The sequence below is a fragment of the Mustela nigripes genome, chromosome X (genome assembly GCF_022355385.1).
Source record: "Mustela nigripes isolate SB6536 chromosome X, MUSNIG.SB6536, whole genome shotgun sequence".
NCBI classification, from domain to species: Eukaryota; Metazoa; Chordata; class Mammalia; order Carnivora; family Mustelidae; genus Mustela; species Mustela nigripes.
The window spans coordinates 86,094,234-86,109,482 of NC_081575.1; the positions used below are offsets into that span (position 1 = coordinate 86,094,234).

The 15,249-nt window shown below is 44.9% G+C and overlaps 1 protein-coding gene across 1 annotated transcript in view; it reads right to left on the minus strand.

Annotated features, from left to right (window-relative positions):
• LOC132006741 (amine oxidase [flavin-containing] A-like) overlaps window positions 1-15,249 on the minus strand; it is a 69,206-nt gene that overhangs the window by 9,407 nt on the left and 44,550 nt on the right. The window contains 8 exon segments of the mRNA XM_059384725.1: window positions 1,361-1,414; window positions 4,473-4,569; window positions 5,497-5,656; window positions 5,953-6,102; window positions 6,737-6,878; window positions 11,539-11,630; window positions 12,335-12,418; window positions 12,420-12,440. Of these exon segments, the coding sequence (XP_059240708.1) occupies window positions 1,361-1,414; window positions 4,473-4,569; window positions 5,497-5,656; window positions 5,953-6,102; window positions 6,737-6,878; window positions 11,539-11,630; window positions 12,335-12,418; window positions 12,420-12,440 (800 nt within the window).

Below are 15,249 nucleotides of genomic sequence, written 5' to 3' on the forward strand. Positions count from 1 at the left end.
TCCTCCTCTCTCTCTCTGCCTACTTGTGATCTCTCTCTGTCAAACAAATAAATAAAAATCTTTAAAAAGAAATACAAAATACTGAAGCCCCACCCTTAACCTACCAAATCATAATCTACTGGCCTCAGAAAAAAAACGTATTTCCCAAACATTCTCTGGTAGATGTCAATGCAGCCTGTTCTGGGAATCTTGCTCCAGTCAAAGACACATTTGGAGTTCTATGGGTTTTGCCTTATAAAAACTTTTGAAAAGTTCAGCCACCGTGTGGAATCATAACCAAATGTCTACATCCAGGCTGGTATTTATTTTACTATTAATAAAGAGGGAAAGCAGGAAATCCAAAAGAAAATGTCAAGCTTAGTGTGGCATAATGAAAAAAAAAAGTTTGTGTTGGATACTATTCCTGACTTGTCACAAGCTAGCTGTGGACACCTGGACAAACCATTCTCTGCCACTGGCCCCCAAATTCTTCCTCTTTTGAGTGAGTAGATGGACAAACACTTCCCTCCCCCAAACCAGGTAGCTCAAACAAACAAATTCATGCGCAAATGTTGAAACTTCGGCAGCCTGAATTCCAAAGTCATCAAAGTAACTCTCTGCTCCTTAATTGTTTAATTAAGTGCAGAGAGAAGTGTACATCTGTGTGTGTCCTGGTCCTCTTCAAAAGCTAACAAAGGATTTAGGGCTACCCTCCAGGGCACACCTCCCTGCCAAATGACTGTTTCCAGGTTAAGAATTCCTGGTAAGATTTTATCTGAACAAAGGAAAGGATTCCAAGGCAAAACAAAACAAATGCAACAAGGCAGAAAGAGAAAGGCAGAAAGGAAGAACAAAAGCCACTGTCCTACAATGACTGTTTTATACTAGGAAGCTATCAGGAGAAGGGAAGGTCAGAGCTGTGTCCCAGATAATCAAAAGAGGATACTTCTACGTACACAAACGGCAACAGGTTGAAACCCACATGCATGGCTTTGCTCTTTGGAAAAAGTACAGGTCAGAGAACCTTGGAAAAGGGATAATGGTCTCGCAAAGCGATCAGGACTCAGCCTCTAAAGCTTTCTGCACCACTAATGTTTCCTATCGGTTTTCTCCATCTACCCTACAGGGAAACCCTACCTCTCCAACCACTGTACAATAAACACAAGTATATAAACCTAAATTAATTTATGCATACAGGCAAGCCCTGAGTCAAGGGGACTTGTAACACAAAGGTTGCAATGGTGACCAAAGGTTGATTTTTTGGGATTTTAAGACTACTTGTGAGTCGTGGGGTTTTTCAAGATGCCATTATACTGTTGTTAGTGCGACCGGTACAAGGTGAAGCTAAGCTTTCACATGCGTTTCAGATGTCACTTCTTACCTGATTTCCTTATGGAGCTTGGCGAGTCGGTCAGCTTTTCGGGCAAGTATGAAACTGCAGAGAGAGGTTACATTTGAACAATTAGGTGACAGAAAGAGCTGCCTCTTTTTTGAAATGTTCCTGCCTCCACCCACTAGGCATTGATGAACGCTCCCACGCACTCCCATTATTTCCCTCTATGAGAGCAAATGTCAGGCTACTTTCCACCGGCCTGTGTCCCAAATCCCTCTAGGCTGCGGGCTCCTAAGTAACTGGTCACCTCCTACTCAGTGTTTTACCCCCAGAGTTCAGCATGGCTCTTGGCATATAGTTGGAAATCAAATGTTAGTTGAATTAATGTTGCGTTAAATGATAGCTTGGTAAGTGAACTTTGCCTTCGGCCAAAAATTTGATAAAAGCTGGAAAACCAAATGGAAGTATGTAGTTGTAGTGAATGCCATCATGGGCCCCCCAGAGTCCTCTTCGGGACCAAGCACTCATTACTCTGAGCTCAGGGCTGGACCCTTCCCCAGCCACCGCCTTCTGTAGAAGAGGGCTGCCTGGCTCCAGGTCCCGCCTCTCCCCAGAATGACCGGCTCTGGGGTGCGGTGGGTACCAAAGTCCACTCCTTCACCTCAGGTCATGATACCTATATCAAGGGCCATCCCAGTTCTAGAGTTCCCTGTGGTTTGGAGACCTCCGCTGGGACAACACTTGGAGCCCAGCCTCTTGCTCTGCCCAATCCTGATTCCTTCTCTTCTTCACAGGCAATGACCAGGGCACACATTCCAATGAACCCCTTGCACCCAAATCTCCATGTCCAACTTGGCTTCCAGGAAACTGGCCTAGCAAATTTAGCAACTCAGTAAAACTTGGTTATAATTAATCTGTAAATTCTGATTATTACTAATTGGATATGTGTTTTAAAGAACTGAGTCATGACAAGAGTCCTTACATACACTATTATTAGAAAGCATTCACAAATCCCAATGAGCTAAAGGACACTGAAATTATTTCTCCATTTAGAGAAGTTTTACACTTATATTTCTTTGTTCTAGGCAAAAAAGACAAGTAGATCAGGACTGAGAATGCAAGAGCCGAACACAGATATTTCATCCTCTCCCTCACACCCAAATTAAACGGTTCCTCAGTTTGGCAATTCCTTTAGAGCCATCTGTTACTTGAGATCATTCTGGAGAGCAAGGATTACACAATGAATTTGCGTTAACCCAGAGAACAGTATTTCGGAGGAATCTGTGGACAACCTAAGGAATCTGAACTAATCAACTCTATGGGATATAGTCATAATTTTGCTTGATTTAAGACTGTTACATTACGGCTTACTAGTAATGATTCTGGTTAAATTTTAAGTTTATGCAAGAATCTGTCATTTTGAGTCTTACACAGGACTTCAGTGAAAATCACCAATATCGGATGAAACATTAAATGATTTCAATCTTGGGTGCTTCTTACAGCTCCTTCTCTAAAGGGCAGTTCGTGGTGGCCATTCCTGCCAAATCTCAAAACGAGAATGCAACAACAACCCCTTTGACCCACCTCTAACTACAGAAAACTATTCTTTAACTTGCTCTGGGGTTTTATTGAGGAAATGAAACATGCTGCTTTGGGTTGGGGACATTTCATGACTCTAAAGTACACGGTCCTCTGTAGTTGCCAGTCATCACAATCACAGCCTGGACGATTACCACCCCTGTCCTCAAGGCTTTCCTTGCCCAGAGCAAAGGGCAGGGTGGAAACCAGGCAGTGTGCAGGCAAGAGCAGGGCGTAGGCAATGGTCCAGATAGAGGAGATTAGAGTATCACTTTTTAGGAACTACCTAAATAACCCCATTCTCATCTGGAAAACTTGTGCCAAGCCTATCCTGGCTAATAAAGCCGAAGAAAGCCCAGAAAGGCAGAAACCACAACATCTAACTCCCGGGGCAAGAAGACCATCAGTGCCCTTCCAGCCACAGCTGGGTTGGTCTTGATGGTCTCCTGAGACCCCTATGTCCACCTTCTGTTTTCCTCTGGCACGCAGAAGGTGATGGCAAATGGCCCCCACAATCTGTATCCTTTTTTGCCCAGTGGGGTTAGAGATGGAGAGGACTAGCTGGTCCTCAGTTCATTGCGCTGTGAGCACCGCCCTTCCCAGGGAGGCTGGGGCTCGTTCTGATGGTCTGCAGCCAGCGACGTGCTTACAGGACGACTCGTGGGCAGTCCAGTAGAGCCGCCTGCTAAGTCCCGGGTCATGGGTCGGCCTCTGGTTTTGTAATTTCCCCTCGATGATGCAATGTGCATGAGCTTGACTCTCCCCAGGGGGAAGGGGAAAACTGCCGTTATCTGGAAGCCACTTGGCTCTTACAGAACCCTGCTGTTCTGCTGTCATGTGGGAGAATAAACAGCTCTTTTCTTTGTGGAGCTTTGAGAAAGGGTCCAAGGCAGAGGCGCTCCTTAGCCACTCCTTTGTGAAAGCACTGCTTGTTGTCTGGACCTTTAGGCCCCCAGCAACAGAGGAGCTGCAGGCAGTGGGGGCTGGGAGGACAAGGGGAGAGCTCTTCTCTTCCGGACACAGAACCAAACCCTGGACCATCTCTAGCAAAGGACAACTGGGTGTGACCGATCACAACAAGGGACATCCACTTGAGGCCTGGCTATACCTCCAACTGCACCTCCTCACTGGTCACCGGTCTCATAACCCTGGGTAACAATTAACGTATTCACACTAGTGGTATAGTGATGTCTGGAATGGAGAAGAGCCAATGGTCCAGAAACCCTAACTCTGAAAGGCTTTACAGAATAAAATAGTCAATTCTCATTCTAGATGAGTGTGGACAATCTGGCCCTGGGCAGGGTTGTCTACCCTTACCGCCTGTTTAGCTGCTTCCTTCACTCTGTCCTCAAGAGTTGCACGGGGGAAAGAAAGGGGCACAAGTTGAAACAGGGTCAGTTTTTGTAAAGTTTCCCAGAGTTCCGTGCCACATACCACACATTAACAGTTTAAAGTACAGAAAAAGATATATTCCTATAGGGTTATCTACAATTGCTGGAGCTCAAGTCCATACGCTCTGCCAGCATCCACACCAAGACGCCCACACAATTTAGGAAATGCGAAGCACCCAGCTCTAACCTACCCCATGATAGCGGGCAGCGATCCATCTGGTTTGGTGTCGTCCAGGGTTATTGAAATTGGAGCTTCCTCATCCTCAATGATCATACAACCACAGTAATCTTAATAAGGAAAAAAATCAAGAGGAGATTGACATGAACCTCATCAAAGATTTAAGGAAAAAATTATATATATAGATATATAGAGAGGTATATACACACACAGATACACACACACACATACACTGTATAAAACTCTTTTGCTAAGAGGAAGGCAAATCTCAAATAGTCTTTGCCCCAACCCTAGAAGACATTTCCTTATTAAATACATTAACTACACAAAGATGTCTGCAAACAGACACATGGAAAATGACCTATCTTGATGACCTCTACATAAATGTCATGTAGGACCAATGCATGGCTCACACCGTACTGAGGGCCCGGAGCCTTGCAGCACACCGGGAAAGAGGCTTGTGTCAGAGGGAATCACCCCGAGCCGCCCACGGAAGAAGCGGGGGAAGAAATCCTTTGAGGACCAGGTTTACCAACAAGAGCCGCCATATCCACTCAGGCCCTGCCTCAGCTAGTTGGCGGACACAACCTGACAGTAGGTCTCACTATCACCACTTGATGTAAGGAGACTGATGCTGAGTGGTGAAGTGTCATAGCCAAGGCCACTCAGCTAGTAAGCAAGCGAAGCCCAGGATGGTGGGACTTCAAAGCAGCGCTCTTCCCCCAGTACTCCTTTGCGTCACTCTCTCATTTAGAGAAAGGGGCAGGACGTATGCCAGGAACCAGGGTCATGGTGCCCCTGCCACTTGGTGGGTCTCTTCTTTCCCTTTCATTGACAGCAAGGGCTCTTGGGGTCCTTCTGTGTTGCACCAGGGGTTGTGGAGTGACGGAAAGATTGAGATTTCTGATCCTTTTTCTACCAATTTAAAAATACTTATCTCTGTCATCTTTTTTCTGGCCAGGGTCTACCAGAAGGTCCCTAAAGAGAGTGTGGTCCCTTCACTTAACACAATTTAAACATGAGCAGGTGCAGCCTACCCTTCTTCTTCCAAAAGGCCTCCTTGTAATACATCATGCACTTAATGATGGCTCCCATCGGAAGACGTTGGATTAATTGGTTTCTCTCCGATGGAAGTTCAGGTCTAAAGTGGATCTTGGCAGTCAAAGTTGGCGGGATGGCACTAATTACGTATCCACACTAAAAGACACAGACACAGAATACCACCTCAAACGTGTGAGTCTCAGTCTTTACAGAGGGGAAGAAACACCATATTTATCATTTAGAATGACACCGAGCAGTAACCACATATAAAATGAGGCCCCTGTGACGCAGCACAACAGAACAAGGCAGGTCAACTAAAAATGGTAATTTAGAAGACAGAGTTGGGATCATACTAGCATTAATTACACCACTGCTTGGATGGTATTTAGTTAGAAGCTGAGGAAGACACAAGGCCTATTTAATATATGTTCCTTGGGACTAGGCTGAAATACCTCGTAAGTTTCATGATTCAGCGTCTCGATGATGATGTTGTCACCTGACTGGTCCACATAGGTGACAGGGCACCTCAGCTTCACTCTGTTCCCGAGGCGTTCCATTATCCGTTCACTCACTTGACCCGATCCACCCACAAATTTCCGTTCCTATAGAAGAAGGCAGGCAATGAGGACTATAAACATCAAAATATTGATCACAATAGCTTAGAACGTAAAATACAAGTCAAAAGAAATAATGTGGAATTTCTAAGTATAAAGCTAACTCAAAGATGCAACTGTCCTACACTTGCTAAAGCTAAGGGTCAAATGGCTAATATCTCTTAGGGCCACAAGAACAACTTAGGGTGTTCCAAAGATCTTCTGAGGAGAGAAATTATTTACTTGGTGGAGAAAGATACTACACGTTGCACTATGGAATGGAGCCTGTCTGGAACATAGATGACTTTAAGTACCAGTTCTAGACATTTCTGAAAATCAGTTGATCGTAGTAACTCAGCTTCTCCCACAGAGCTATACTAATTTTATCCACCTCTCCTGCCCCCAAAAGGATGGACCCGAATTCCCAAAACCAAATTAGTTCAAAACGAAACACTCTTAAGCTGTAAATTCATCTCCAGGAACAAGAAAAGGAAAGGAGAACTTTTGGTTTGGGGCACATTCATTGAAATGTTTTCAAAAATTCGTGTCTCAGATCCAGACACGGGAGCGGCTATTAAGATGGCACACTGGGTGAGGGCAGAACCACAAATGAAGTTACAGGTTGAGAACGGACACTCCATACCTGGCCCCCGTTGGTGACTGAGAATATCCGAGTGGTGCCTCCGCACTGCTTCACGTACCACAAGAACCACAGCGCAGACACCTCATAGGGCTCAGAGGTCACATTGATGTTCACGAAGAGCGATGCAAACTGCCTAGCAGTCCTGGCCGCATGACAAAGGTGACAGTCGGGTGTAAATACATACATGCTTCATGGGACAGGAGCTTTTTTTTTTTTTTAAAGATTTTATTTATTTATTTGAGAGAAAGAGAAAGAGAGGACCCTGGGATCATGACCCGAGACGAAGGCAGATGCTTAACCGCCTGAGCCACCGGGCGCCCCAAGAGAACAGCAGCTTTTCAAAACACAATTCAGTATGGTTCAAAAGCATTTGCACTGTTTTGGGGAAAATAAAACAAAACACCTCAGAGGCTCAACTTCTGAAGGAATGCATATTTTAACTCCTGGTGAAAAATAACCTTTTCCTTTGTTTTGAGAGAGTTATGGGTCTGCTCCAAATATATTAATTCTGGTACCGTCTAAAAGGGTCAAGATGCTGGTGAGAGATCGTTAAGGATACAGTTCTCATTTATTCAAACAACCGTCCTCTCTTCACCTGAGCGGCTCCCACCCCGCTCCAGTCCACCCGCATGCCTCACCTTGGTCACAACGGTGGTGGCTTCCTCCTGGCCATCTCTACCTGGTTTATGACTACAGCCCCTTCTGACCCCAGTGAAGCCTTTTGACAGTGCAAATCAAAACAAAAAAACCCCACTCGCAGAAAACTCTTCAATGGCATTCATGGCAAAAGGCAAAAATCCTGAATGTGGCCACTCTATCTTCTACCACCAGCCCCCTCTCTGACCTCTAATTACACTGCGTTCTCGTGGCATCCTTAGTGTCTAGGCATACTGTCACAGCATGGCAAAAACATGTCAATCTCCCCACCTCAGGGCCTTTAAGAGCTGTTTCCTCTACATGGAAAAAGGCATCCCCCACACAATCCACCCTTCATATCTCACAGCATTCATGGTGGCTCATTCCTGGAAGATACCGTGCCATAACACCATCCTTCTTCTGTCTCCTATCTACTGTCACTGTAGCTCATTGCCAGAAAAGACGGCCGCTACACCATGTATCCTTCCTGTAGCTTCCCCTACCACCACATACCTGAGGCACTGTTGTTCATTCCTGGAAGATACTATTCTCCTACGTTGTCTGCCCTCCCCCATCTATCCTCACCTATGTAGCTCATTTGTGGAAGCAACCTTCCCCACATACCAACCACACCTCTAGTCTCCTCCCATTCTACTATGGCTCATTCCTGGAACATAGCATCTTCTCACACCATCCAACTTTCCTGCCTCCCCCATCCACAGTGGCTCATTCCTAGAAGAAACCATCTCACCACACTATCCACTCATCCTCTTCCCTGCCGTCCATTGTTGTTTATTTCTGAAACATATCATCCCTCAACACCATCCACCCTTCCTGTCTCTCCTACCCACTGACGCTCATTTCTGGAAGATACCATGCTCCCACATGATCTACCCTTCTTGTCAACCCCCCCTCCCACGGTCACTGTAGCTCATTCCTGGGTGATTCCATTTCCTCTTCCTCTCTCCTCTCCATCCACCAAGGCTCATTCCTGGTAGATACCATTCTCCCATACCATCCAGCTTTCCCATCTTCCCCATTTTTTACTGTGGCTCATTCCTGGAAGATATCAGTGCCCCTCACTGCCCGCTCGCACACATACATACCCTGTTCCTATCTACCTCCGTGGATTATGACTCACCACATCCATCTTTGCTGACTTCCCCTGTTCATGTGGTTCATTCCTGATGGATAACATCCACCCTCACTACCCAGTTTTCCAGTCTCCACCCATCTATATGGTTCATTCTTAGAAGATACCGATCCAACCTCCATGTCTCCCCCTATAACCTATGGCTCATCCCTGGAAAATATCATCCCCTCAGACACAATCACCCATCCTGCCCTCTGCCATACACTGTGGCTCATTCCTGGAAGATACCATCCCCCAACCTCCATCTTCCTTCAGGTCTCCCACATCCACTGTGTTGTTTCCAGGTTGTCACCACATCATCCAGTCTCCCAGTGTCTCTCTCCCACCTCCTCCATCACTACTGTTCCTTCCTGGAAGATAAATTTCCCTTCCAGCCATCCACCCTTCCTCTGTCCTCCTACAGTGGTTCATTCCTAGAAGATACCATCCCCTCAACCCTCAACTATTTCTATCCTTCCTATATTCCACCCCCACCAACTGTCGCATCCCTGGAAGATACTATCCACCTCATCAACCATCCTTTCAGTCTCACCAGTCAACTGGCTCACTTCTGGAAGATATCATTCCTCCCATGCTATATATCTTTCCTGTCTCTCCTATCTACTGAGGCTCATTCCTGGAAGATAACTTGCTTCCACTTCATTTACCCTTTCTGACTCCTCCCACCCCATAGTCACTGTAGCTCATTCCTTGATGATACCATCTTTTCATACCATCCTCTCTTCCCTAAACTCTCCCAATCCACTATGGTTCATTCCTGGAAGATACCACCCCCTCAACACCATCCACTCTTCCTGTTTACCTCCATAGACAATGGCTATTCCTGGAAGATGCTGTCCCACCATCCATCCATCCATCCTGTCTTCTTCTCCCACCGACCATTTGCCATGGCCTATTCCTGGAAGAATCCCATCCACCCACACCATCCTCTCTTCTTCCCCCACACCATCTATCCTAACTTTCTCCCCCATCCATGTGGCTCTTTCCTGGAAGTTACCATTGTCTCACACCATCCAGCCTTCCTATTTCCCCATCCACTATGGTTCATTCTTAGGAGATACCATCATCCAACACCATCCTTTCTTCCTTTGTCCCTATCCATTTGGCTCCTACCTGGAAGACACCATCACCCCACACGATTCAGCTTTCCTATCTCCCATCCCCCAATCCAAGTGGCTCATTCCTGGAAGATACCATCCTCTCACACATTCCACTCTATTCCACTCCCCCACCAAATGGCTCATTCCTGGAAGATACTATTCCCCCACACCATCAACCTTTCCTGTCTCCCTCCATGGATTAAACTCACTCAGGGAAGATAGCATCCCACCAAACATCCATTCTTGTCTCCCCAAGTCCATCGTGTTTCATACCTAGAAGATACCATCCCCTCACATATTTCATTCTTATTCTTTCCCCCATCAATTGGGTCATTCTTGGAAGATACCCACCACCATGACTGCCACCACCACCACTCCCCCACCACGTCCCCCCCAGCCCCGCTCCCGCTGCCAGCACAAACACCATCCAGCCTTTTTGTCTACTGGCATACACTATGGCTCATTCATGGACGATACCATCTGCATACACCAACAAACTTTCATTTCTTCCCCTTCTACTAGGGCTTATTCTTTGAAGATACCATTTCCCCACACCATCCACCCTTTGTCTCTCCTCATCTGCTATGGCTCACTCCTGAAACATGTCATCTCGATATTATCTATCCATCTGGTCTCCCCCCATCCACTGTGGCACATTCCTTATAGATTTCATATTCCCACATCATCTTCCCTTCCTCTATCCCCAAATACTGTGCCTCATTTCTGGAAGACACTCCCTTCCACACCATCCATCTTTCCTCTCTCTCTCCCTCAACCACTTTGTGGCATTCCTGAAAGATGCCTTGTCCCCCACACCATCCACCCTTTCCTATCTCCTCCCATCCTCTCTCACTGATTTTTAGTGGATGCACTTAGTCCTTGGTTCATGTTTAAAGATGGCTGCATCCAGAAATCTCTTCCTTACCCTCAGATCAAGATCCCTGTTTGTCAGTCTAGTAGCATTATGGAATTATGTGCATAATGTCAATCTTTCCTGCTAGAAAAATAATAACTCCATGAGTTTAGGGGCCATGCCTAACACATTCACCACAATTCCTCACTGATAGCTACAGTGCCTTCACATAGCAGCCCCTGAACGCTGACTAAACAATCTGTAAGTATCTCAACTCATTACACATGTTTTCATTGAAAACATTATAAAACTTAGATTTTTTATTAATAAAGACTAGCTTGCCTTCCGTTCCATGTTTTTCTATATCTGTAGGGAACAACTTTAATATCTTTCTAAATTGCTTCTGCAGCTGACTACTGTATAATTTGAATACACAATTACTTGTTTTATTGCAAATCACACAGCCCTTTCATTAAAAAAATTCTACTTCATTTGCCTCCTCTTTTCTTTGTGTTAGATTCATTTTATGTTCAAACCCATTCAGCAGGGTCTAAAGTTCCCTCAAAGATGCTACTGACCGAAAGATCATTAGGTTTCCTCTTAACTTTTTTCCTACAACCTATTAAGAAAAACACTGCAGGGGCCCTGGCTGGCTCAGTGGGTGAAGCATGTGACTCTTGATCCTGGGATTGTGGGTTCAAGCCCCATGTAGGGTGTAGAGATTACTTTAAAAATAAAATCTTAAAAAAAAAAAAAGAAAAGAAAAACAGTATGGTTCAAGATAGGACAGAAAGGATCCAAAGGAAAGATGAAAGGTAAACTTTAAATAGTCAAGGTTATTTTATCCAAACCATAAGAGACTCTTAATCTCACAAAACAAACTGAGGGTTGCTGGGGGGTAGAGGGGTAGTGATAGGGTGGCTGGGTTACGGACATTGGGGAGGGTATGTGCTATGGTGAATGCTAATGAAATGTGTAAGCCTGATGATTCATAGAACTGTACCCCTGGGGCAAATAATACATTATATGTTAATAAAAATAATTTTTTAAAAAAGATTACTTTGTCCAGCAGATTTTATCGATGAGATCTTTCATGGTCATCTTGTCCCACTCCTCTGCATGTGGGGCCTCCCACGGTGCATCCGCTGGAATCTGCAGAGGAAGGAGGGCCCACATTCAGGTGTGATGGTTACTGCCCACTGCCGTGCCAACAGGCCTTCAGGAGAACCTCTGAAAACCAGTCTCTGGGTGTGTGTTGGGATGTGTGATTGGCACAGATAGAGGTGGGGTTGGGATGGATAGGTCTCTGCATCCTACGCCTTAATGTTGTTGCCATAATAATGATGATGGTGATGCAAAAAGGGGGGGATTACATATAAATGTATATATAAAAATGAATATGTAATTATGATGATGATCCTTCTTATTGAATGCCAACACCCATTTTAAGTGTGAGAGAGTGATCTTATGGAGCCTAGGCCTAAGTAAAAAAAACTTGGGGGGGGATAAATCCCTTTTTCCTTTACTATCTAAAGTGGAATCACACATGGATAAGAAAACTATGAATAGGGTTAACTGGCAAACACACGTCACACAAATTCTCAGTGCCATGGAGTTGAAAACACACAGGCATTACAGTCAGAGAGATGTGGGTTTGAATCCTGGTTCCCTTGCAGTGTGGTGTTGGGGAAATTACCATAGCCCCTCAGCACTCATTTTCCTTGCAAGTGGAAATACTACCAACTTGGCAGAGCAGTTGGGCGCATTGTAAATGACATGTATGAATGTCCAGAGCAACGTTCCCTGCACTATTAGAAGGATATTAAGGTCATGTGTAAGCTGAACACACATTTTACCTCCTTCCCCATGTTATCCATTGTCCTCCACAAATTGTTGTAATCCAAATAGGCAATGGGATTCCATACCGGTGGAAAGGCCCCCCCGAAATGGATAAGTTCTCCCCTACAACATAAAAGCAAAAGATAATACATTAAATTAGGATAGCATTCTAAATAACAAAACCCAGCCAACATAAGAGGCATTTTCAAACTAACAGTATGCTTTCCTATTGCAAAAGCATCACCTTTGATGGGAAGTAAATACATTTTATCTATAGAGGCCCCAAATTTCAATTAGATTAGCAAAATGCCTCAGGTGTTGTGCTACCTGCTTTTAATTTACAGGAATTAATAGCTGTGAACTTACTTGTACTTCTATAGAGAACATAAATATAAGTAGCTTATCCTAATATCTAATGCTGATGCCACAATATTCTCAACCCTTGAGCTCCTAGCTCACTAATCTCTTTGCAGGGATGCTTCCACTCAGATGAGAGCAGGATGATGACATGGAAGACTGTCCTTGGACCACACAGAAGACTGGAACAACAAAGCAGAATATCTCGGACTGAGTTTTAGGGTTCACATGGACTAAATAAAGACTGGCTAAACTACTGGCTATGCCTGAAGTCAAGAATCAAAATATGGGGGGAGCCTGGGTGGCTCAGTGGGTTGGGCATCTGCCTTCAACTCGGGTCATGATCTCCGGGTTCTGGGATCGAGCCCCACTTTGGGCTCTCTGCTCAGCGAGAAGCCTGCTGCTCTGCCTACTTGTGATCTCTCTCTCTCTCTCTCTCTGTCACATGAATAAATAAAATCTTTTTTAAAAAAGGAATCAAAATACGGGAAACAGAATAATGGGCATTTGACATTTTTTTGGCTGCCCAGCATCCATGTTCCTCTCCCAGTATTATCCTGGTTCCTTTTTGGGAAACTGTCTCTCCTCTGTGGGTAGATGTGTAGGGAGGATGATCCTGGATATCATCTCCCATTACAGTAGGTGATGGGCTAGATCTTTCTCTACCCGCTCTGGATACTGGTGCAGCGGGGGTGTGAGCCTGTCAGCTAAGCTTGGCCAATCACACACACTCTCTGACCCTGGAATGAGTCATCCAACAACAGAAGAAAGCTAACTCTGGGTTCTCCTTCCCCATGGCAGCATGCTGTACACATGCTTCCTGCTCTAAAGACCATGGCTGTGGTTCCTGCCCCTAACTTGCCAGAGCTCCCCTGTACTCTGCCTATTCCTAAATGTGGCCCTCCAGCCTTTTGTTGGTTCTGTGGGCTCTCTGATATACTTTCACTAGATCCCCCTCTTGTTAGCCAGAAATGGCTTTCTATTGGCTGGTACCGAGACCTCAAACATAAAGATAGCAAATTATGTGCCACCATTGACTTCATTTCCATTGTGTGACAAGTCCTGTGCTATGCAAACATCGGGGTGAGGTGAGAGTGAACCCTGGGGTAGAGATACCAGGTCTGGGTATTTTCTAAGGTTTCACTCCTAATTCATTTCCTCTAAAAATAAAACATTCATAAGATTTAAATATTTTCTACTAATTCAATTTTGCTTGAGATTTGTATTTTTTAATCAAAGAAACACATAATACTCGCAGAAAGCCTACTGTGCATATTGCACAGTATTAAGAACTGTTTTGAATTAAGAAGGTGGGGGGAGGGGAACTAAAGCAAAACTCCTAACCATCAAGACCCAAGAGCATTTGCATTCATGTGCACACACTTACACACGCATGCATGCACACACGTACTCTTCAACTGAGTAACGATACACGGCAGCCATTAAGTGACAAGTAATTTTGCCTGCCACGGTAGCAAATTCAAATAACCCTGGCAGATTATGTGATCTGATTTCTTATCTGAAAAAATGCCATGTTTGTAATGCTGCAACACAACTCTCCAAGACTCCAAACCTTTATCATCACCACCACTATTGCCACCATTATTACTAACATTTATTGAGATCTTTCTCCATGCCTGGCCCTGGCCAAGCTCTTCATATGCATTATCTCACCCCAACCCTGTGGAGGCAAGCACTATTAATACTTCCATCTTATAAATGAGGAAACTAAAGCCCAGGGATATTAGCTGGAAAACAGCAGAATGGAAATTTCCTGTTCCCAAAGCCTTTGCTCATAAACATTAAGCTTTCTGGCCTTCCTATAGGGTTGACGGGATGTGGGGTTAAGTCTGTTCTAGAGCCATATTAACCCTCCGAACTGGATGAGGGAGTGTTTGGAAATGTGAAAACTTAGAAATTTCCCACACCATCTTTTATGTTTCTAAGGAATAAAAGTGGAGACAAAGAAGCTCTGGGGTATAAGCTGGCTGTTGAGGAAACAGCGTCAACCCTGGGAAATGAGGAAGCACGGCTGGAGAAAAACAGGCAGACATTTTACCCAGAATGCTATGCTAGCTACAGAGAGGAGGCTGACGGTTAACAGCTCATGGGCAGCCTTCAGAACAGCGGTTGTCATTACAGTTCTTTCCTTAGTTGAAATCAGGGAAAATCTACATTTTCCTCTGTAAAATGTATTTATACTCAAGGATTAGTCTCATAAAAAACTGATCTTTGCTTTGAAAAGAAATACATTTATAAAAACAAACATGCTCAATCATCTGGGGACATTAAGATAAGTATAAATATAATTCAACAAAATGTGTCCCACATTCCTAATAAAGTTCTTCTCAGGATGATGCCAACCAGAGTCTCATTTCACACACGGCCTAAAGGCCCCATGATCTGAGCCTTGATTAAAAAAAAGGGGGGGGCACCTGGGTGGCTCAGTGGGTTAAAGCCTCTGCCTTCGGCTCAGGTCATGATCCCAGCATTCTGGGATTGAGCCCCGCTCCGGGCTCTCTGCTCTGCAGGGAGCCTGCTTCCTCCTCTCTCTCTCTGCCTGCCTCTCTGCCTA